The sequence below is a fragment of the Poecilia latipinna genome, unplaced genomic scaffold (assembly GCF_001443285.1).
Source record: "Poecilia latipinna isolate Pla-1442-1.1 unplaced genomic scaffold, P_latipinna-1.0 Scaffold429, whole genome shotgun sequence".
NCBI lineage: Eukaryota > Metazoa > Chordata > Actinopteri > Cyprinodontiformes > Poeciliidae > Poecilia > Poecilia latipinna.
In genome coordinates, this window is record NW_015113045.1 from 13,987 (window position 1) to 37,728 (window position 23,742).

The 23,742-nt window shown below is 40.4% G+C and overlaps 3 protein-coding genes across 3 annotated transcripts in view; 2 read left to right on the forward strand and 1 right to left on the reverse strand.

Moving 5' to 3' along the window:
* rassf8a (Ras association domain family member 8a) overlaps positions 1-4,396 on the forward strand; it is a 17,366-nt gene extending 12,970 nt beyond the window's left edge. Inside the window, exons 4-5 of the mRNA XM_015038076.1 lie at positions 459-603; positions 2,627-4,396. Coding sequence (XP_014893562.1) covers positions 459-603; positions 2,627-2,748 — 267 coding nt within the window. The 3' untranslated portion in view covers positions 2,749-4,396. The remainder of the gene's footprint in view (positions 1-458; positions 604-2,626) is intronic.
* Positions 4,397-9,566: 5,170 nt separating this feature from the next.
* On the reverse strand, positions 9,567-11,624 carry bhlhe41 (basic helix-loop-helix family, member e41). The gene is made up of 5 exons (XM_015038080.1): positions 11,484-11,624; positions 11,323-11,389; positions 11,088-11,195; positions 10,866-10,977; positions 9,567-10,661 (listed from the first exon to the last, which is right to left on the reverse strand). The coding sequence occupies exons 1-5, from the start codon at positions 11,543-11,545 to the stop codon at positions 9,745-9,747; spliced, it is 1,266 nt and encodes a 421-aa protein (XP_014893566.1). The 5' UTR covers positions 11,546-11,624; the 3' UTR covers positions 9,567-9,744.
* A 2,902-nt stretch (positions 11,625-14,526) lies between these two features.
* sspn (sarcospan (Kras oncogene-associated gene)) lies at positions 14,527-23,508 on the forward strand. Its single transcript, XM_015038082.1, has 3 exons — positions 14,527-15,144; positions 17,131-17,217; positions 20,893-23,508. The coding sequence occupies exons 1-3, from the start codon at positions 14,917-14,919 to the stop codon at positions 21,250-21,252; spliced, it is 675 nt and encodes a 224-aa protein (XP_014893568.1). The 5' UTR covers positions 14,527-14,916; the 3' UTR covers positions 21,253-23,508.
* The last annotated feature ends 234 nt before the right edge of the window (positions 23,509-23,742 follow it).

Sequence of the window (23,742 nt, forward strand, 5' to 3'; positions counted from 1 at the left end):
CAAAGTTTTCATTTTGTTTTTATTACTTACCCAAGTTGCTAAGTTGACATTCCAAAAATTTTCTTCAAGCTAGAAAATACCTCTGGCCCACTGCTGCTGTGTTTTGTTTCTCTGCTCTGACCACTCTAAACCCTGATGGCTCACACTGAGCCGGGTTCTTCTCCACTGCTGAAACTCGCTTGCTTCGAAGGAGGGATTGCTGAAAAAACAAAAACAACAACAACTTGATGCAATCGGTTTAAAGAGAATTGAAATCTCTGGCACTCGAGCTAATGAAATGTGCTTCTGGTAATTAAATACCACTATCGAACAATAAACGCGCTATAAACATTCTGCGAAAAATCATTCGGAATCAGTGGCACGGATATTGAGCTTGCAGTTATGGGTTGAAGTCTCAGATTCAAATTGTCTTCGGTTCTCTGCAGTGCGAGTTGTCATTTTCCTTGCTGCTGTTTCAGGACATGCAGCAGGAGCTGGAGCAGCTGACCAAGGAGCTGCGGCAGGTGAACCTGCAGCAGTTCATCCAGCAGACTGGAACCAAGGTCACAGTGCTGCCCGCTGAACCGACGGAGGAGGACTGTGCAAACAGCAGCTCTGGCTCAGGTAATGAAACGTGTCTTCAAGTGTTAGTTAAAACCTCTTTCAGGAAATTATGAAGCGCTCAGTGAGATGCCGTGTGATCTGACCTGCCGCAGTTTGTTTTAGAATAACGGTGCTCTTTGATTTAAAAAGACATCATGTGTGTCGCATGTGAAAATGACGACAAGGTTCAGCGGGAGCGTTGGAAAATCGTTTCCTCCATCAAGGTGCACTTTGTTCTGTGGCCGCAGTTCTTGACAACCTGCTGAGAGAAAATGACTCGGTTCCGTCTTGCATCTCCGTGCGTCAGTATGTGGAAGGAGAAAATAGCTGTAAAGAAAAGTACATGCAGTACGGCTCTTTGTTGCCGTGTAAGTGGTGGTTCTTGGAAGGCTGCAGCGGCTCTGCAGAGAGCAGATGATCCTCATGAGAGCGATGCACCATGAGAGGGAAGCGAAGGCTGGTTCTTAAAAACCATACCATGACTCGGTAATTTGTGATTTTTTTTTTTTAACGTCTAAGCTGAAGAAAATCATACTTTCTTGGCAGAAAAGCTAAAATGTGCTTTTAAAAAGTTTGTGCAAGGAGAAGGATCGACCCTGGTAGAGAAACAAACTTTGAGTTTTTTTTTTGTTTGTTTTTTTTTAGGGCCCCCTGCTGGTTTGTTAGACCTAATGTTTCATGTTCCTCACAGGCCAGCTTGGCTAATGCACTAATTATACTCATACTGCATAAAACCTTCTGAGCTAACTCAACAGTTTCTGCTGCTTCCATCTGAGCTGAGAAGAAGAGGCTGTGAATTGAACTAGTCATATTATTCTCATTCTGTTTTAAGCTCATTTTTATAGATCAGAAAGGCTGAATAAAATCACAGCTGAACTTAAATTTAAAGAAGTAGAGGCTTTAGTCCTTGATGTGAGCGTCCTGGGATTGATCGCCTACCTTGAGACCTTTGCTGCATGTCTTCTCCTCACCCCTTTTCCTCTGACCACTTCCTGTATTGTAGCAGTCAACAAAGGCCACTAATTAAATCTTTAAATTGAGAAAAACTATATATTAATTGTCTACTTACCAGTTAACAGTAAACAGTCCACATATGATCGGGGTTGGCCAACATAAAAGGAAAGTGAGTGGTGCTGTGGTGGATGCCTGCTTGATGCCTCGTTAAATCCTAGACTGGCTTTTGTGAGCAATAAGTTCCTCGGTACATACAAACACACCGAGTTGAGCTTTTTATTTCTAAACGCACCTTGGATCATTACTGTGTTCCTTACATGCGCTTAACTTATACTCAGGCATGTTAAAGGCAATTACGAAGATAGCACTTTTATTGTGAACATTTATAGAGGTGAATTCATTATATTGAATATGATGCACTGTTTTTTTCAAATGGGCAAGAGTGCACAGAGAAAGTAAGCAAGTGTCTGATAGGTTTATAGATTTACAAGTTTCCATTACTTTTTTGGATGCCTTTAAATCAAAACTGTTAAAATAATCTGGACCAGGATTTTTTTTTTCTGCCACTTTTATAAAACTGTTGCTGTGGGATTCTACACGACACGCCCACTGTTATGGTTTCCATCATGTAAATTAATTTGTGCTTGATTATCCTCTAATAACCTTGCACAGAAGAGTGAGCATGATGAATTTTCTTTGTGCCATAAAATTGACTCCACTCTTTTTGCAAAGCTCAGCCTTGCCCCCTGGTGGCTCCAAAGGAGTGCATAACATTGTGTGTTTTTATTTTTTATTTTCTTCTTTCAAATTTTCTGACAAATTTATACGGCATTGATATTATGTATTTTAAAGGAAACTATTTAGAAATGTTAGGCGGTCAAAAAACAAACTAGTCAAATTGTCAACCTTGTGATTGTCAAGTGGAATATGTGTCGCTTTTAAGAGTTCTCTAATGCATTTCCCTGTGTCGTAGCGTGAAACGTTTGCTAAATTTTGACGTGCACCATCTCACTGCTGAATAAAAAAATGTCCTGCTCAGTTAAAAGCTGAAGTGCAGTCTTATTTTCTCTGTTGCTTGTTTCCTGGTCAGATTTGGCGGCGCTGACTGGCTCGCTGAAGCGTCCTGTGTCCACCCAGCCCGTGTCCAGCCATCTCCGCGTCCTCGCCAACCCTCTTAGCTCTGGCCTGAACCCAGAGGGCATCTACGTCTGACCCCCTGGTCTGACCCCAAGCAGGACATCTCTGCAGCTCAAGACTATGCATTCTTTGTTTTTAAACCTATGAAGGTATCCGATAGTGAGAGGTGTAAAGATATGGTAAACATACAATCTCTGAATGGAAATAATTGAGCACTTAATGGAAGAAAACGCCAGTTGGCAGGTATGGTCAGGAAAAAAAAAAATTAAGAAAAACACTGCACCCTACCGACTGGTGCATCCATGTTTTCCATTTCGCTCTGAAACGTCTGGCTGTTGTGGACCTCCTCCATCAGCATATCCACTTATTGTACTTTCACTTTACTACCTGCTGAATGATTTATATTCATCTTTTTGCCTTTTAGAAAGCGGCCATGAGAATCTTTGTACGTGTATGTTTCTCTCTCCAGCAAAATGTCTGGTTCTCGTTGAAGTGAAAGGATCCACTTGTTTGTAGTAGAACTGTGAACAATCCCTCCCTGTGCTCCGTTGGTTCAAGTTAAAACTATGCACAAATGGTTCATATTTTTGTTACTGAATGTTTTTGTGTGTACTTACCAAAATGAAGGCTTACTGTAGATGTTTGTACTCTTTAGCTTTATTCAGTGAGTGCATTTTATTCTGAAGTTGTGCATTCCTGCAGTAAAGGCTGCATATTAAACCAGTGTTAATTCTCCTTTTTAGCTGTATTTTTTTGTTGTTGTTCAACAACAACAAAGTATATATATATACATATATATATATATTTTCTGAATGTATTTTATGCTTGTTTATCTTATGGATTGTGTGTGGCCAAAGATTGAGCTTGTTGCATGATTGTGCTGGCAGCCATCTTTGAATGTGCAGAGAGTTCTCAAAGCCAATCGGTCGACCTGGCAGTGGTAGTCATAAAGTGGACAGTTGCAGCTACGACATGAAGTAAGAGTGTGAGTATGTAATTAAAATGGCTTGTGTGCATTTGTCTGCATGCGCTCACACGTGGTGTGGGACTTTGAAGGTTTGAAGCACTTGTTAAATCACGAAAAGTGAATGTTTGTCTGCATATGTGACAGCGATTCAAGAAATTTGACGGTGTGTGAGTGCAGAAAAGCCAAGTTATGAAGTTTCACTTAGGTTGTAGATAAGCTGCTAAACACATCAAAGTGCCTTATCCTCATATTGTTAATGGTGTTTTCCAGATACAGCATAGAGGAGGTGTTACGGAGGGCGTTGTTGGGGGGGAAAAATCATTAGTTGAGATCAAGACAACTGTAGAATTCAGTGCTGGTATGCAACATGAGCAGAAGAAACTACAACCTTTCTTTCAGTGTTTTGTAGGAATGTCAAATTAAATAAGAAGGATCTGTACTTTGTCACTGTATTGTTACCGTAATACTACATGCAACAGTTAAGTTTCTAATCGTTTTTCCTTTGTTTGTTTTTGTTTTTGTTTTTTTTACTTGGAACACGTGTACTGTAATTTGGATCAGAACTTTCACATTGTTGTGGTCACTGTTTACAACTTCATATCTTCTTGAGCTCTAATAAGATGTCAACTTTAAATAACTTTTGTTTCGTTTTTCTTGCCTTAATCTACTGCAGATTGTGGCCAGTTGTGTATGGCTGTAACAGAATGCAGATATGACATGGATTGCATGGTTCAATAAACCATCTGAATAAAATCACGTTGTGTGACTGACTGGTGCTTGCTGGAACTATCTATGACTGAGGACATAATAAACGGTGGTCTGACCAAAGACGCCACACAGTTATTAATTAATTAAACTAGAATTCCAATAGGGGAAAAGCTGTGTTGGTAATATGAAGTACATACTGTTTTTTTATTATTATTTAAGAAGGAAAGTAGCACTATGGTGACAGATATTAAACCACCCAGACTTCTAACCAAGTGGATCTAGGAAAGGTTATGGGGACTTTTCCAAACAATTGTATAGCATTGTACAGAAGGGGAAAATATTCTCAAATGAAATCCATTTATCATATCAGCTGATATGGTGATAGACAATACAATGCTCATAGAAATGTACTAAAATCTTATCTCAAGCTCTATAAGCCTTGTATAGTATACTAAATTGTAAAACCATTGAGAAAGACACTGAAAAGGGACTACTTGCTTGAAGCAGTTGAGGAAGAAAATTCATTATTTCTTAAAAGGAACATTGGAGTGAGACCTGAAAGAGCCTCTATACTTTTCAAATAATGTCCTTTAAGTTGTTCAGACCACAGTGGAGAGGTTTTCACTCAAATGCACAGAACCACCTTGACTGGAACTAAGCAACATATCAGCACAAATACCTCGTACTGACTGTCAAGTTTGGTGGTGGCAGGATGATGATTTTCACTGGTTTACCTCGACAAGTTAAAGTCGAGACCTCAAACTGACTGAAATGCCATAAATCCTCTACAAGAACAAAACAATTAGCTCTAGATCAATAACTATTGCGTGATTGGTCAGAAACCTGAAGTGGGTGAGGTACTACTGAGGTACTTCAATGTTTTGCTGTACAAAGTGGTTCTTTGAACTTTTGAACAATGAACTTCAATCTTCATGCATAACTTTCCCATTTTCATTTAAATATTTTAGAAAAAGAAGAACAACAGTATGGGATCTATTGTCTGTTTAAATTATTTTAGAAACTGGTAGACACCAGAGGCCTGAGAAATGAGAGGTGATCTACTTTCTTTTCTCTACTTCACTGATCGACCAGAGCAAGAGTTCAAGCTTTACACCAGCAGAGGGAGACATTTCCACAGGAATGATAGTTTGCAGTTATTAAACCAAAAGGAGGCTATCCAGAATAAATGTCTAAAGTTTTGATAATTATAAGAACCATATTTGTCTAAAAATAATGCAAGTAAATAAAAAGCTCAAAAGTATAATACATAACAATGGAAATAATCAGAAATCGTATCTATTGGTAGCAGCACCATACTTTAGTGTTTTGTTGTAAATAGCAGCTTGATTTGCTTGAGTAACAACTGATGAGTCCTTTCTGTTTTTTCCTGTCATTCATCTGAACCAAGTCCAAGGATGTCATTAAACAAAAATCTCACCTGAACTGGTTCTAAGCCAAGTATATGAATGACCATTTCCTTAGTTACGTCATTTCAATGGTTAAACTATCAACAGTAAACATGTGGAAAAATGCTCTAATTAGATTAGATCGCTGCATGACCTGTGGACCCATATCTGACAAAAAATTTTAATTTTACTCAGCAGGGCTCCACAAAATACACTCATCACACTTTCCAGATTTTTATTTGTAAAGAAATTGCTAAACCCATTCCTGTGCTTTTATTGCCATTTCCTCCACTACTTTGTATTAGTCTATCATATATAAATCCTGCACAAATACATTGAAGTTTGCAATTAATGTGCACAAAGTTAATGTATTTTTGTTGTAACTGCGTTTTGATACTTCTTGAAGAAAATCATATATTTTATGTAGTTTTTATAACTTCAAAGAAATATGTAGGGAAACATCACCAAAGGCCAAACAAAATTAAAATCCACCAACTTGATGTTTGTGGGATTTTAGTGAGAACTGTGGGTTGGAGAATGAAAGTAAACTTTAGGCAATCTTGAAGGATTTACTCAAAAAAAAAAAGGCCTTAAGGCAATAAGATTGAAAATTTAAAATGTACTATATGAATTGTATCTGACTTATTTGGGGGGAAAAAAAGAAGATGAGAAATGGGTTCAGGTAAGCGCTTAAAATGTTTTGAAAAGAATAACTGTGAGCTCATTACTGGAGAGAGCAAAAGAACGGTCTTGACCTTGCTTGAAGATTCTGAAAAGCTGGGAGGAGGCTTCTTGTTTTTCCACCAGACTGCACAGACTGACTGTAATTTTTTTTTTTTCATCAGCCTTTCATCACATGATTTTTGTTTAAAGCTTTGGTTTACTGTACATTGGGGAGATGATTGTTCAAACCCACTTTGTCTGCTGAACTTTCAGTATTGTCCTTGGTTTTGGACAGATTAGCGACACAGAACATAAAACTGCTCAGTGTTCATTGGTACAACCTCGTTTTACCTGTAAGACCATGAACAAGAAAAAGATGACTCTGATAAAGTTTCATTTTTGATATTTATTTTACAACTCATCAGCAATAATTTAGAACAGCATACGTGTAAAGCGCCAACGAAAAGTGCAACAGTTGCTCAGGGAAATCTTTAAAAAAAAGAAGAAGAAATCTAGACTTCTACAACATTGACAAAACATGTATACTTAATGGTATATTGCAAAAAACTATGTACAACAAATACACATGCCACTTGTAAGGTTGATAAGAGCTTTGAGGCAAAACCAACTAAGCAAAACCTACAAAAGCATTGAAATGTTTCTGAAGCACAATGAGGTTTGTGCCTCTTCAGTCACGTGTGAAACCTTTATTTATTTATTTATTTTTTAAAAAACAGAACAATATTACACTTGCAGGAATTGGTAAAAATAGAAAAGAGGAGCTGAAAAAGTTCTTAACATGGCAATGACCACAGTTTTTCTCCCAGATTCACGTAATGATTGCCTGAAGCGTAGAGCAGGTTTTCCAAATTTCATTTTCCCATGAAGTAGCTTGAAATAAAAACTAGGGGAAAATAATCAGCCAGCACTTTACAGCATGAAATGAATACAAACTAACCTGGGTCTTTTTGAAAGAGAAACCTAAACACAACAAAGAACTACAGTGATCGACTTTCTGAATGATGAGGTGACTGAAGGGATTAAAAGCTGAAAAAAGTGCACTTAACGTCTCATCCTACATGGAATATTGGGAAAAATACAGGTACATTCAATATCAAAGATCTATAAGGTGCTATCCTACAATGTTTCCTGGAGGTACAGGAGGTTACTACAATATTCTGGTCAAGAATACCCTTGAGAGTCTCGCCTTCCAATTATTCTGACAGATTTGTGAACTTTTTTTGTCCCCCAACAGCACTGGCATTCAAAAGAAACATTTAAGATGAAGTTCAGCAAACCAGGCTCATCTTGCTGCCCTGTTCCCAAAACAAAGGTTGAATATTAAAACTGATCTGTAGCACATGTCATGGTGTGCATGTTGGGACCCACTCAGATATTTTCAAGATGAGCCAGTTAATTTTCCCCTCAACTAGCCCCATGCAAAATTGGAGTGAGGTAATGAGGACTATGCATCTTCTCCAGATCCCTGTAGCTCACATTTACATGTCAGGCTAATATTTACAACCAGAGTTCGCCTGATTTTTTTTTTCTTTTTTTATTTATAAGCCGAGGTAAGTTTCAGCTCCCACATCTGCAAGGGGTGCCACCATGGGGGCCCTGGGGAGGCAAAGGTAATGGCTACAAATTTGCAAGCCAAACAGCTTTATTTGTGTGCTGTTATGAAGCCTCTCTTTTGGTTTTAGTGTGTGAACACAAGTTTATTAGAGCCCCCCACCCCACTCTCCCATCCCATTTCAAAACTTTCTAGAGGCACCCATGCACATATGAGGAGTATCATTGGTTGGGACATAGCGTGTTGGTGACTTACATTTTTGACACCAATACTGCCTGTCAAAATATTTTGTCAAAGATGATTAAAAAAAAAGAAAGAAAAAAGTAACTGCATCACAACACAGCCGTGAAGTGTCAATCATTGTCGATAGTCATTCAGATTGTTTGAAACAAGCAGAAGTGCAAAAGGCACACAAAATTACAACCGTATGGAAGCCCAGTCCCACCACTTTCAGAAAAAAAATAGGATATGGTATGTCATAACTGTGAGTTTCAGGCACGGTTTTTACTATGCAAGTCATAACTTTACTATCAAAGTCATAATTTCAATTTTTACTGTCACAATTATAAAACTCAATTGTCATATTTATGGGTTCTAGAATACATTTGTATGATGTAAAACTGCATGCCTATGTTTTGGGGAGGAAAAAAAATGACTTAAACCCAGAATGTGTCAAAATCAAGATTTAAATGATGACATTATTGTAATTGTTTGACAAAAATTATTACTTAAGAGAGTTAAAATTCTGCCTTTAAATATTTTATTTGGCAAGATTTTAGAATAAAATTATACACTGTCATAACTTTGAATTTCAAAATTTGTAATTAGGACTTCCAAAGTCAAAGCTTGAACTCACAATTTCAATTTTGAAAGACCAGATTGTGACTTTCTTTCATATTTTTAACGTTAAAAGTCATGACTTTTACTTTGAAAGTCCAAATTATGACTTTATGTCTCATGTGTTTAATTTAAAAGTGAAATAATAAACTTGCATTTCATTCTTTATAACACACAAAGTCAAAATACTAACTTCAAATGAAAGAATTAAGACTTGAAATCTCAAAATTAGGACTCCCAAATTAAAATTATGACTTCAGGTTACAATTATGACTTTGTATTAGATTATATTGAAAGCCCACAAAGTTATGTTTACTTTATTCTTATAATTTTGACTTTGGAAGTGAAACTTGTGACTGAAAGTCGGAACTTTAAGTTTCATAATTCTAACATTAAGTCAAAAATGTATGTTATTCTTTCATAAATGACTTTAATTTGGAGATATATATGTGTGTGTGATAATGAATCTTGGAATTATAAAGCCTGTCCTTGCATGGTCTCCAGTTCATCACAATATCTAAGAGCAAGTTAGAGTAGTCAACTAACTTCACAATTATGTTTTGGGGCTGCTGGGGGAAGCCGGAGTACCCAGAGAGAACCAACCCATCCATGGGGAGAACATGCAAACTCTGTGCAAAAACAGCCGAAACTGGGATTTGAACCCGGGTTGCTGCAAGACAACAGAGCTACCAAGAGCCACTTATGATATTGTATCTAATAAATATAAAGTTTCAACTCATATTTATGGTATACCGTGTTCCATTTCATACTGTCAAATGGCAGAGATGAGCTTCCACAATAATGTCCCCTGCTGCCCCAAGATATTGTATACATGAGAACTTCCCCGTTTTAAAACTAGCCTAAATAATAACTAAAAAAAAAATGTAAATACAGAAACTCAGAGGTACACAGACTTATTAGCTCGTCTGACAGGCAGAAAGCTGCTCCTGTGGGCTATTCTTGCTGTCGGGGGACGTGTCATCTACGTCACCCTCTCCGTCGTCACTCGCGGGAGTTTCCTCGTGCTCCTCAGGTGAGCTCGCCTCTGCCTCGCGTGATCCGCTGTCATCTTGAAGCTGGGAGTCTTTGGGCTGAGCGGCGGCTCCGAGGTGCGCAGACAGGCCGGGGAACGCGGCCGCTGCTGCCGCGGCCGCCGCTGCTGACGCGTGTGCAGGGTACAGCCAGGGAAACGGGGACGCTAGGGCTGCCGCTGCGGGGTACATGTACTTTTCAATGTTGCTTTTGTCGAAAAAAGGCATATAGGGCGCCGCGGCTGACGGGTTGATGAAGTAGAAAGGCATGCAAATCGGTGTCTGCTGTCCCACACCGCTTAATCCCATCAGAGAATTCATGAACGCCACATCTGGTCTGGTCGGCTCCGCGTTCCCAGACCAGCACATTTTAGTTTTTTTAGCCGCTCTGTCATCTCCAAACTCCTGCTTGATCTTCACCGCTTTGTTGCGCTCACACTCTTTGTCTTTGCCGTCACTCTTTTCCGCCTCCCCGCCATATCCACTGTCCGTGTCTGTGTCGTTCTCGTTAAGCTCCCCGCCCTGGGTCCTCTGGATGACCGGGACGCAGTTGGTTTGACAGTCGGACTTCTGTGCGTCCTGCGCGTCCCCGGCGGGCAGCTGATGCTGGAGCGGCGGTGCGTCCGGCTGAAACTGCGCCAGGACCTTGTGGAGGTGGTTGATGAGCTGCGCGCATCTCTGTTCTCTGGCGGTCCAGTTCTCCGCTTGGCTCAGGTACTGCAGGACCTCTTTGGCGCAGGTCTGGAAACCTGAGTGGAACGCATCCAGATCAGTGTGGATGGGAGGTTTCAATGAGCGGTCTCCTGCGGGGGGGGGGGGAATAATTAAAAAAAAAGAAAGAAAGAAACAAGTTGAAAGAGTGTCACTTCATTTAGGAAGTTTCTCAAGTTTTCTTCTAATTTCTTAGGGAAGTTCCTCCCAGGGGATGATTAAGCACATTGTTTTTCCAAAAATATCTAGCTTATCTTTAAATGTTTACAACCTAACCAGTGGCATGCGTCTCTTACCATTCTGCAAGGCGATGATCTTCTGGTGCTGCTGCTCGGTGACAGCAGTCAGTGCGTTCAGATGCTTCAGCGTTAACTCCAGCACCACCGCTTTCTCCAAATGACCGAGCGTCTGTTAGAAACAAAGAATTTTAGTGGAGTCCGCAAATTCCAGAGCGCGTCAAAACTTTTCTTTTCTTTTTTTTTTTCTTTTTTTTTTCCAATACTGTGTCCGGATCTCACCGAGAGCTTCAGATGTTCGGGCAGTAGATCCTTCAGCTGCCCAATACATTCGTTAATTCTGTCTCTCCTCTTCTTCTCTATGAGCCGGTGCGGTAACTTGTACGCATCCTGCTGACAGACATAGCGATGAAGTTAAAATGTAACAGTTTTCCTTAGGTCATAATAAGTTTAATTATTAACTAAGGGTTTTAATGTAACTTCAGAATCATGATTGGTGTAATGAAACAGCGCGCACCTTCCCACTGTCCTCTCGCTTTATGCCTCGTTTAGATTTGCACATGTAAAGCGGAGGGAAATCCATCCTGAAGTATAAAGAAAAGTACAGCAATTAAACAGGTTGCACCGATTTTTTTTTTTTTTTTTAACAACTTTGAGTTTTCCAAAAGCTTTTCTTACCCCAGGAAATCTGCGTGCTCCATGAACTGCCTGTCCTGTAAGTGCGGTATTCTTTCATCCATCACTTCTCCGTAGCCTCTGAACTAGCACTGAGCTTCTCTTTTCTAGTTTTGAAGGGAGGGAGGGGGGGAGGAGATGTTTTGTTGCTCGGCGGCTCAAACCCGGATAGCTGAAGGAGACGGTGCGCAGAGTGTGTCCTCCAGTGGAGCTGCGTTTCAGACTGATGTCTGGAGAGAGAAGCCGGAGCTGCCACTTTGCAAAAAAAAAAAAAAAAAACCTCTCCGCTCTGCTGTCAGGGCGCACGCGCGCCGCTGGCTGGGAACAGCTTCCGTCTCACGTGTAGGCTGCAGCAGCGCAAAGTCCAGTAATTACTACGCGCGCGTGTGTGTGTATGCGTGCCTGCGTGCGTGTGCGTGTGTGAGGACTGCAACAACAGATAATTGTGTCGCTCTTCCTGCAGCTATTCAGTGCGCGCCGCTTCGACCTGGCTCCTGAAACGTGATTCATGCGCAAAATGCATGAATGCAGGTGAGAGCGGGAGCGTTTGGATGTGGATCAAGTGTTTCTTTCTTTCTTTCTTGTTTCGCGCTCAGCACTGTCGTCTGCTACAACTTTACAGCTCGCGTTTATACTGTGCTGATTTATGAACTGATTATTTGGATGTTTTAGTTTGAGAACTTGCTTTGAAAGCCCGAATTAAACAAGTAGTACCCAGAAAATATCAATATTGTTAAATAATTACATTGATAAGTATATACTAATTCACGATATCCATAAAAGTCAAACTATTACAAACACATTGTCTTTAAAGAGTATGGGAAAGTACAGATGTTAGTGTCTGATGACTTTATAGGCATGTGAATTCTGTGGGTGTGAATTCACACCCATAGATAACCCCAGAAGAAAAGCAGAAAGCATGGTAAAAATGCTGCTAACATAGTATCATCATAGTGAAACTGTTTTTTTTTTTGTTTTTTTTTTTACCAGCACAGACTTTAAAGCCACTCAGCATGGAAGAAGTTATTACTCCAAGAATAACATAAAAAGACAGATTATAGTTCACACAGAAATAAGCTCCTTATATTAGGAGAAAATGAGCGAAGCGGCTTCAGGACAACAAAGATAAAGTATAGAAAGTTCAACAAAGTTGAACAGACAAAACATTATGACCAGAATGGGGACAATGAATCGTCTGTACTCATGCAGTGTCGTTTTGGCATATCCAAATGTTCTTATATCTGATTCTTAATAAACTAGAATATTATTGAAAAGTTAACTCATTTCAGTTATTCAAGGCAGAAAATTAAAATCATAACTCTTTGCAGAGAGATTTATTACACATGGTTTTCAAGTATGACATTTTGATGATTGAGGCCTCCATACAATTAAAGTGGGAAATGGCCTGAACTTGAATAGCTCTCTATCAAGTCCAGAGGACCAAAAAAGTGTTTCACACCACATTCAGTCATTCACACATTCACATACTGATGGTGGTGAACTACCGGATTGTAACTAAAGCTGCCCCGATCTAACAGAGGTGAGGCTCCACTACCAGCAGGCATGGTGGGTGAAATGCCTTGAGAGAAATGCCACAAGAAATGAGACAGTCAGAGAGGGGATTTGAACCAGTAACCAAATAATTGCAGGACCATCTCCTACCACCAACATCACCCTAACCCCAATGCTTTTTCTTAGAAGAAATGCTAGCCTACTAGTACATCTAGCATTTGTACAAAATACTTATTTAAGACCTCTTTTGTATGAATGACTGCATCAGAGTGGTGTGGTGAGGTGTTAAAGGATTAGTTTGACAAGCGGGTAACCCGGGTACTAACTCAGGGTGAGTCAAAACCTTCTATGAAGTTATGATCCTTTGCTTCTGTTTTGTTCAGCCAAGCAACATCTGTGTCCCTCCAGGCAGAACGATTGATTCGATTTTAAATCTATAATATTTAAATTCTGCAAGAAACTGAATTTTCAGTTTTCATTTGCTGCAAGTCATAATAGGAAAAATCAGAAGTAAGAGCTTGACATTTGTCTCTCTGTGTGCACATAATATGTTTGATTCACTTTTGAAATTCAATGACTAAAATAAATGAACTTCCCAGTGCTATTCCAATTTTTTTTTTTTTTTATAATTGGATAATTTATTTGTTGCACTGTTTGCTGTGACTTTCATTCAGAACAAAGCTTTGAGTTATTCCACAGTGTGACTCGAGACAGTAGCCCGTCTGTTGGATTGGAGCCCGCGGGCCAGACTTTACTTCCCATTTGCACCATGGTTGCCGATGACCCTGTCTCCAGTTCACAATTCCCCCTTACTAGGATCACTTTTCATAGAGACTGATCATTTCAGTCTGGGAACACCCTACAAGAGAACACACTCCTGTCAAACTGGATCAAATCCCTACGTTTGCCCTGTTTGTCTTGCTTTTTACACATAAACTTTGAAACCAAATATTTACTTGGTTCCTAAGATGTCACATCCGCTATCAGGTGTCATGATGACAAAATTATAAACTTTACACACTTCAGCTGTCGGTGGTCATAATGTTATGCCTGCTCTGTGTATTCGCAGAGAGCTCTATATGGAGAGTGGAGTGTGTGCAGCTTGTTACTGTATGCAGCTGCAGGGTTGTCCTCTCCTGAGCTGCGTTGTCAGTAACCATGGCAGCGGCCCAGCTGTGTGCACAAACACGTGCTTCGCTTTGTGCTTCTCTATTAATCTCTCAGTCGCTTGTTTGTCACACCGTCAAAATCAAACATTTTGAGCTAAACGGCAGGAATTTAAACTCTGACCTGCGGAGCTCTCACACCAGTGACTCTTGCTGCTGTTTTGCACATTTAGATTCTCGTTTCTGAGCCCTTGTAATGCCCTCACATGCCTGGTGATCACATTACTTCTTCCTGTTAGTCATGTGACAGTTTTCTGGCTGGCAGCATATGGCTCTTGTGTAACAGTGCTGACACAAAGAGTGATACAGTCACTCCTGCTCTAACCAAGTGTGACCTCCTCTCCCCCCACCCCACCCCCACTGGCTTTTTATTAACTCATACCTACTGATTTCCCTCTGTACTTTCCCTGTGTTACCCTGAGAAACCCCCTCTGTGTCGTATGTTGGGAGCTCCCTTTGTGTCTCGCTGCCTCCCCCTTTCCTCCTCTTCCTTCTCTCCTCGGCATGTTGCTTGCTCTATATGTGGCATCGGAGCTGCTGTGAGGAATCCAGTCCAAATGTTTTCCATATTAGTTCAGAGCTTTTCTCTGTTTTCAAATAGCAGCTGAGCTGGGCTTGGTAAAGCCAGGGCAGGGAGGGGACGGGATGGGGGAGGGAACAGGGAGGCAACACAGAGACACGTCCACCCCAAAGAAAACGAACGAACTGAAAAAAGTCTCGAAGACAAACACGCAAGGAGTGCGAAGGCACGAGGAAAAATGGGACAGGGCCGGAAAGGTTCCTCAGACAAGAAGCAGAGACAGAAGAATAGAGACGACAGCCCAGCACCAGAGAATGGCAATAAGTGCAGAGTGTGTCGTTTCCCTCTGCTCGTCGCCCTGCTGCAGCTGCTGCTAGGGGTGGCTGTCACAGCCATGGCCTTCCTCATGCTGGCCATCAGCCCCTCACTCATGGCCCGGGAGACTCCACACTGGGCTGGGATCATTGTAAGCTCCGACTACCCCCTCTTCCATCAGCTACTTGTTTGCATGGAATTTGAATCTCCCATAACTTATATTGCTGCATGACCCATAGTGCATGACAACAGCGTCTCCCAACACAGGCAGAGCGATCACACATATGCTTGCATTCAAATAAACGTCCCTCTGAATGAATATGAGCCTCACGATCCATCTCAGTTGCATGATTCTGCATGTTCTACTGTCTGAGTGAGAAATTCAAGACGCTTTAAGAGTCTTGGAAGACACGCCAAAACATCCAGTCCCAGCGTGCTGCCTTCCAGTTCACCTCATGAACACATTAGCAGCAACAGAAACCCTGCAGTTATTCGATGTGCATACATCTCCATCCCTTCGTTTGGCTTATCGCAAACTCGGACATGAATACACATCATGCATTTCCGTTACGCCACGCAGAAGTGTGTTTGTATCATTTCTAAAACACCTTGAGCCAAGTATCGTTTTTTTAGATTTAATGATTCATTTTATGATTAAAAATAAATTCTTAGAGTTAAGAGCATTAAAATCGGCATTTTTGTGTGTGTGAATAGCACAAGAGGGACATGGAAGGAAGACAACACACAGTTTCCAAAAATTGTTTGTGCATAAAATGAGAAAATCCGAAAAGTGTTGCATGTATCTTGTCTTCAGCCCCCTTCACTCAGATACCACTAAATGAATTGCAGCCAAAGGCGTTGAAAAGCTACCTAAGAGCTTTGTCAAAGGACATCAGCGAACAAACAGCATCAAAGATGAAGCTGTGGAGAAGCTTGACGCAGAGTTTGGTTATAAAACAATGGTTCAAACTTTGAACATAGCTCAGCTCAGCTCAGTCCATCATGGGTAAATTAATCAGAGAAGCAACCAGGAGGTCAAAGGTAATTCTGAAGGACCTGCAGATAGCCACAACTCAGGTGAAAGAATCTGAGAGGGTTTTCTTCAATATAGACTGGGTAGCTGCTCAAAGTCGATGGGAAGATAATGTAAAAGACTTGAGACTGGGTTGAAGGTTCACCTTTCAGCAGAACAGCCATACGCATAGCTGCAATGCAATGATCTAGATATAGATGTGTTACAATGGCCAGTCAATGGTCAATGTCCAGGCTTAAATCCACTTGAAAATATATGAGAGAAAATTTATATTCACAGTTTCTCCCTCTTCAGCTGGGAGAGTTGAGACTCATCTTGGAAAGTAACCCAAACTCAAGCCAAAAATCGTCCAAGTTCTTCTTTTTGCATTTCAACCTTACTGCTGGTGTGTTCTGCAGTAGGATTTTTATTTTATTGTTTTATGTTATGGTGCTGCTTTGTTTGGATTTATTATATAAGATCCCATGAAACACATTAAAGTCTGCAGATGTACTGTGACAAAATGTGAAAAAGTTCAAAGTGTTTTAATAGATACATAAGGCTTCAGGTCACACAAACATGTTTTTCCCGTTTGGTCCTGTAATTCAGCCTATCACAGATGCCATCGGCTCTGGAAAACATCCCTCGACACCAACATCCCGAGTTAGATCCTCACGAGATTCAGCCGAGTGAAAAACATTGAGGTCATCAAGAACTTTCCAGAGTATCCTGGGTGCTTAAGAACCTGGGAAAAACATTCAAATAAGATGCTGCACGTTGGTCACAAGACTCCAATTGCGCTTAGGAGATAGAGTGTGAGTCTGTATGCATGTGTGCGTGTGTGTGTGTGTCTCAGAGAGAGGAAAGGAGAAAAGCAAAGTAATGAAATCAGAGAGCTGGTTACTGCTGAATCATACAATATTTAGAGACAAATAAGACCAAATTTTTGTTTTTCTTTTCTGCGCCTACAGTGCAATATATAATGGCAAGTAAAGTAACATATTAAAGGCCGTAACATTGTCGAAATGGGTTAACCACACCCATTTTATTGCTCCAAAGCAAGTATTTTCTTGATGTTTTCTGAATCTGATTAATAGATTTTAAATAATGTCCTTATCGTTTCAGCTTTGTTTGGTTTCTATTGTTGGGTTCTTCCTCTACTGCATCACCTACCAGCCAGACGAGAGATCTTCTACACAGTTTATTGTTAAGGTGAGTTTTCAGTCCACCTATTAGAATTGCAGTAAAATTTGCAACAACAAAAGGAGCAGCTTTGGTTGATGTCAGATTCAGAAAAAAAAGGGTCTGATCAGGTGTTTTCTTTGTTATTTGAGGCGGCTGATCTGTGCAGAGAACGTTTTTTTTTTTTTTTTTACCCGCTCACACAGGCTGCTAGAGAGAAAAGATTGTAACTGCATTCCTATATGAAAGTGCTCCACGTGGACCCCTCATGAGTAGAGGAGCACTTTGGTTAATTTGACTTGATTGTACAGCTTAATTAGCCACGCAATGCATGCAGCTGGAATTTCTAAGCAATTAAAATCAGTCCACTGTTGTTTTTCCAAAGAAGTGGGATCGCTTTAATTTTTCTGTGTGTGCCGGTGTCCCTGGTGTACAACATGCTGAAATATGTAAATACTGCAAGGATGTAAAGATGATGCAAAGCTCTTCAGCACAAATGTACAAATTTGGTCTTAATCACTAAAAGCATGAGGATCAAACCTAATTTGCATTCTTTATACATCTTGTAAAGCAGAGAGTGGCAAGCAGGAAGGTCCCGCAATGAGAGATCTACCCGTCAGGATCCAGACAAACAAAATACTTCTGCAGGACATGAATGTGTCTCTTGTTGCTATTTATTGTCCAGAACCGATGTCGTACCCTCAACAAAACGCTCCACTGGTAATCATGTGAACACCAGAGCAGCTTTCTCCGGCCTTTGAAACAAATGTGCTGTAATTTATTGATGCTGTTTACTCCGGCAGCTTCATCATCTTCATTCTTGCTTAAGAATTTATAGCTTTTCAAGCAGCTTGCTTTTTCACTTCAGTTGTTCTTGGCAGAGGTCAAACACACAGAAATGAGTCAATCCAACAAAGGACTCAGTGTGCACCGTCCCTGTTTTCTGGTTTCAGTTCATGTTCACTTGATGAAGTTACACACAGAGCTTGTTGATGCTCCGTTTAAAAACATTAATGCGTGCACTGCCTCGCAAAAGTATTCATGGCCTCCTTTCACGTTTTTTCAGATTGCAAACAAAACCTACAACAAATGACGAAGAAATGCGTCATTGAAAAGCAGGGAGAAATAGTATCTGTATTTAAATACTTTGACAAATAAGAACCTGATAAGACCAGCTTACCTGTCCAACGAGGAGAAAAGCATCTACAGAGCATGATAGTGTCTCCACCGTGTTTAATAGTGTAAATGGCAATCTTTTTTTGCACTTTAACCTGACAGCCGGGTCAAATTGACCCGGACAGTATCGATGTAACAAGTGGACGCAGTGGGGGTTACAAATGTGTAAAATGAATAAATTTTCAATTTATATGTAGAGTGCACCTATGAAGACAAGTAGAAAAAGTTTCATGCAAAAAAAATACTTCCAACTATTTAAAACAAAATTTAAACTTTAAAATGAGTCAATTTGACCCGCAACATAACAGGAGGGTTAAGGAATGTGAACGCTTATTCACACAGTGTCACATTCATGCAGCTTGTCCACTCAAACCTGTATGTGCTATTGGAAAATTAACATAAACACTTTTACAAACAAATCTTTACTCATCACTTGCATAATTCCCCAACAGAGGCTGAAACGTGCTGGGGAGTGAGGGCTCCTGTTATATAAGTGACGGATTAAGACGAAAGGTTTAGTGTTATTGAGATCGAGCAAAGCCTCCGTCACATTTTACAGATGTATTTTTAGACAATCTCTGCAGGTCAGAATACCGACACAGGACATCCATTAACGGTGGCTGGCGTTCTGTAGCGACTCCTCTGTGCTAAAAGCTGGGCTGAGGGTCAGACCTCGCCCTGCAGTATTGTGGGTAATCTCTTTGAACTGAATTTTTCAGCAGGCGCTGAGCCAGAATCTGTTTCTAAGCCACGGTTTTGGCACTCTGGGGTGATCATGAGACAACAAGCTTGAGCAAAAGGCAGATTATATGCGCACCATATAAAAAACACACTGGTTCAGGTTCAGGTTGCTTCATTTCTAATCCTGAAACAATCAAACATAAAAAATAAAAAATAAACACTAAACTGAACACAATGCACATGTTAATAACAAGCTACCTGGAATATCACGAGAAAATATGTTGGCCAAACAGATGTTTATAGTATTTACAGCTGTTAAAATTGATGAATTATGATTAGGGCATCACCATTTGTAAAACCTGCTGCAGTTTCACTCATTCACAGCAGCACAAAGCTTGTTTGTTGTACCATTCTTAACTTGGAGACTAGAAAAATTATCCTTGGAATGAGGAGAATGACACTCTGCCTGCAAAAGAGCCATTTTGCAAAATGAACCCAGCAGTCATTACACTTGACTAATAGGCATAATTATGTTGTAGTTGTAAAAAGAAAAAAAAAAAAGAGGAGAGAGAAAATTGCTCTAAAAAGTGTAACAGTTTTGAACAAGACAATAGCTGACAGTGCTACTGAAAGTTTCCACTGATGGTATTCCCTCTGGAAAGCCAAAATCGATGTAGTAGCAACAAAGCCACCAACTTGTACTTAAATACATAAAGTGAATGTTTAATTTACCCAGAGGAGGAAATATTAAAGGCTGATACTGATGTAGTGTCATACTGCAGCTGCCGTCAAACTCTGTCTCCCTTTACTGGCCCAGACACAGAGAAACAAACAGCGGGAATTAATTATTGTGGCTAAATACAAAGGGAAATTGATTTAGAGAGAATGTTTATGCTTCTTTAATGTCATCCTGGAAATCTGCAGATGGGTTGTACTAATACAGGACACATGCTGTATAAAGTAAGAACTGTTTTCTTACTTGATTAACTTTGTCATTCTCAATGGTCTGGCTGTTCACTCCCTGCCTGAATAATATGTCCCAGTGGAGGCATAAACTCTGTTGTACCTTCATCCCTCAGGTTTGGTGCGTTCCTTAAATCTAAGATTGAATGTGTTTTATAATCCTCTGGTTAAAGGGTTTCCTATACACTGTTAGGTTAAAAGAAATCAGCCCTCCCTGTTTGCTTCTACAGATTTCTCCCACCTTTCCTGCATAAATGATGTTTGTAACAGTATGGGCTTGATAGGCTATGGGTTTTTTTTTTTCTGTCACCAATAAGCGAACACATCCTCATTAGACACACTCCCATTAAACGGTCATTTGTGACCTTCTGCGATAATAGTGAGAGATACACCGTGCTGTAATTGGCGCTAACACATTATCCATGTATGGTAGCGTTTTTCCTGTTTTAGTCTGTGACAGCAGCGACGTGCTGCTGTCACAGCATGTCGCAGGTTTTATTTCTTAGGTTTTCAGGTTTTCTTAGGTTTTCAGACTTTACAACATGACATTTTACCCGTTAAATGTACAGTAAACGGATGCTGGATACAGAAGAGGTTCTCGCTCTGAAAACCTTTTAACTTTGCGATTTAAGGAATTTCTTTCTTTCAGAGAAAAATGACCAAACCATCAAACTACAGGAAAAGACCAAACTGATTCAATAAAATCATGATCGAACCCGGTCATTAATGTTTAATTAATGGGGGACCCGTTTCACAAGCTGCTTCACAACTGGCTGCAAAGTTTATATCATCAAAAATTTCAGTCCCAAACTCTTTGTACGACCACAGCCACTTCTTTGGATGACACTTTTTTTCTCACAGTATTTCTATCCCCCCTCCTTCCAGCTCCTGTACTTTATCCTGTGCACCACTGGCCTGGTCATCTCACTGCTGGTTGTGGCGTTTGCTGGACATCACCATGCTCAGGCCAGCAGCTTCATCTGCCAGCAGGAAGGAGACGACTGCGTGTGTGTGCTGGATCAGAGTGACCCGATTGCCCGCACCTTTGACTACAAGGGGGTTAGCGACTGCGAGACGATAACTGGCACGCTCGTCTTTTACTTCCTGCTCCAGATCCTGCTGAACCTTGCCCAGGCTCTGGTCTGTGCCGCTGGGGCCTTCATCATGTGGAAGGATCGCTACCAGGTCTTCTTCGCAGGGACACAAATCAGATCTCCCTCCACCCAGCAGTGGCAGAAAGTTTAACGTGTCGGGCGCTCAGTCAGAGTCCAGTGGAGGTCATATTTTTCTCCCTTGTGACTTAGCGCTCAAGGACTTTTGGGTGTGTGCCTTCATGTGTTTTCTCTTCCTGTCAATTGCAGACAGGTGACAAATTACAGGAAAAAAGTACAGTTTGAGATACTTTTTAAACAACGATCAGGAACTTTCAACTTTTCACCGAGATACAGGGTAGATAAGAAATGAACAAGTCTGCTGACATGTGCTACTCCTCTTCAACAGCGTGCTGGTGAAGTGTTGCAGCTGCTTCTTTTCGGCAGCTTAAAAGTAACAAAACCAGGCAGTTTTTATACAGCCACCGTACAGTGCTGCTACAAAATCCATCAACATCGAGCTGTTTCCTTCGTATTTCCAGGAAACCGGGGATGCAATGTGACCTCAGCTGATTGAAGCTGCATGATTCACTGAGTTTCAGTGCTGTTTGCAATCAGTATTCCCCCAGTGCAACCGGACGTTAACAGAAGTTGTGATGGGAAATAAGATGAGATGACAAACAGAAAGGCCAAATTAAAACGCATGGAGTATTTGACCAATCAGAAAGTATCAACCCAAAAAGGTCAGGATAGTCTGTAGAGAAAACTTCCTCCTTAGCAGGGCTGGGTTCTCCTTTTTGATTCCTGGAAAAAGTCTCTGCTGGAAAGATTGCAGCTTCCACAAAGCACATTATTTTATTTATTAATCCTTTCTTATCTCAATAATTGAGATAGCTGATTTAAACGTAAGTAAAAACAAAAAAAAAACTTTATAAATATGACTCTTATCATGTTCACCCGATCAATTGGTTCCACCTTTTTACTTAAACGGGGGGAGGCATTCGTTCTGGAAGACGTGTCTCTCGTTTTGTCAGAGCATTACATCAGCGTCAGTTTTGTTCTGACCCATCTTCAGACTCTCTCAATGTAATATCTTCCTTTAATTTGTCATCCTTCTGTAGTTGCAAAAATTGTGGTGATTTTATAATTATAGCGTTTTTGCACACAACTTTGTACTCGTAGTTTCCAAGGGTTGCCAAATGAAGATTTTATGCCCCAAAAAGAAAACATTTTTTTTCTTTTTTCTAAACTCTTTGACATAAGTTTTGCTTTGTTTCGAAATAACAGAAAATGTGTACACAACATTCACTGTTGTGTACACAAACTGCAATCCCAGACACATCACCACAATCACCATTTGTTTTGTAGCTCAAAGCGCCGGCATTGTGCAGGATTTCTTTGGTTTCTCTGCAAATGGGGTTTACTGATCAGGACTGGTTGCTTCAGTGTCCCTTTGATCTGCGCTCAAGTTTTTATTTGCATAACTAACGCAGGTGACACCATGAGTTATGTCCTCAGTTTAGGGTTTGCAAAAGTTGCATAAAGTTTTTGCAGAATAAAACGGTTGTGGTCGTGGTATTAACATAACATGGACTCAGGTTTCCTGACTCCTTCTGCATTGAAGCCTTCAGTGGTAAACAAGTACAGAACAATGGAAAAGTATCTGCTCCCTTCTGTTGTTGTCTTTTTAGCACACCACAAAGTTTCAGATCATCAACCTTCAGTCTAATCAGACTGAGATTATCTGATTAAATAGAAAATATAGAACCTGTTTTATAAATGATAATTCTATTATTAAAGGAAAAAACTACCCAAACCAACCTGACCCTGTGTGAAAAGCATCCCAGACCTAATAACTAAACAGAATCCATTTGAATGCAGTGACTGCCAACAATACCTGCAATAACTGGTAATGAGTGAAGAAATTTTACCCTCTTTAAAGTCTTACTACAGCATCTCAGTTAAGCTAAGCTGAGACTTTGCCAGTCCAAAACATTCATTCTATTCATTTTTGTGAGCAGTCCAGTGATGGACTTGTATTCTTGTCGTCGTCTGTATTCTAGGTGTTCTAGAGCTTAAGGTCATGAATTGGTGGCTGAATATTCTCCTTCAGGATCGGCTGCTGGAGAGCGCCTTCCAAAATGTTCCCCTTTTGCCCGGTCAGTCCAAAGAACATTTTTGGAGATAATCAAAACTTTTTGTTTGTTTGGCAAATGTGAGACAAGCCTTTGTGATGTTATTAGTCAGAAGTGGTTTTAACTTTGGTACTCATCCAGTTAAAATAATGATTTAACACGGGGGTCATTTAGAGCCAGGTCAGTTTGGGTAGCGTGTTTCCAATAATAATAAAAGCATCATTTGAGAACTGTCTTTTCTATTCAGTTAGGTTATTGTTGTGTAATTTAAAAAAAATAAAATAAAATGTTTGACGATTTCAAGACAAATCAAAAACCAAAAGGAGGGCAAATTCCTTTTAGGAAGCGCTGCATGGACTTCTCTCAATTTTGCATGGTTTGTGGCAATAAAAGCTTATCATGACTCCAGCAACACAATCTGGGCAGACAACCCTTCATGAGACTGGAAGCAGAGCCAAGCAGAGCTCTCTAACTTGCGAAGGTGGATGCCAAGCCAGTAGCCAGTGTGA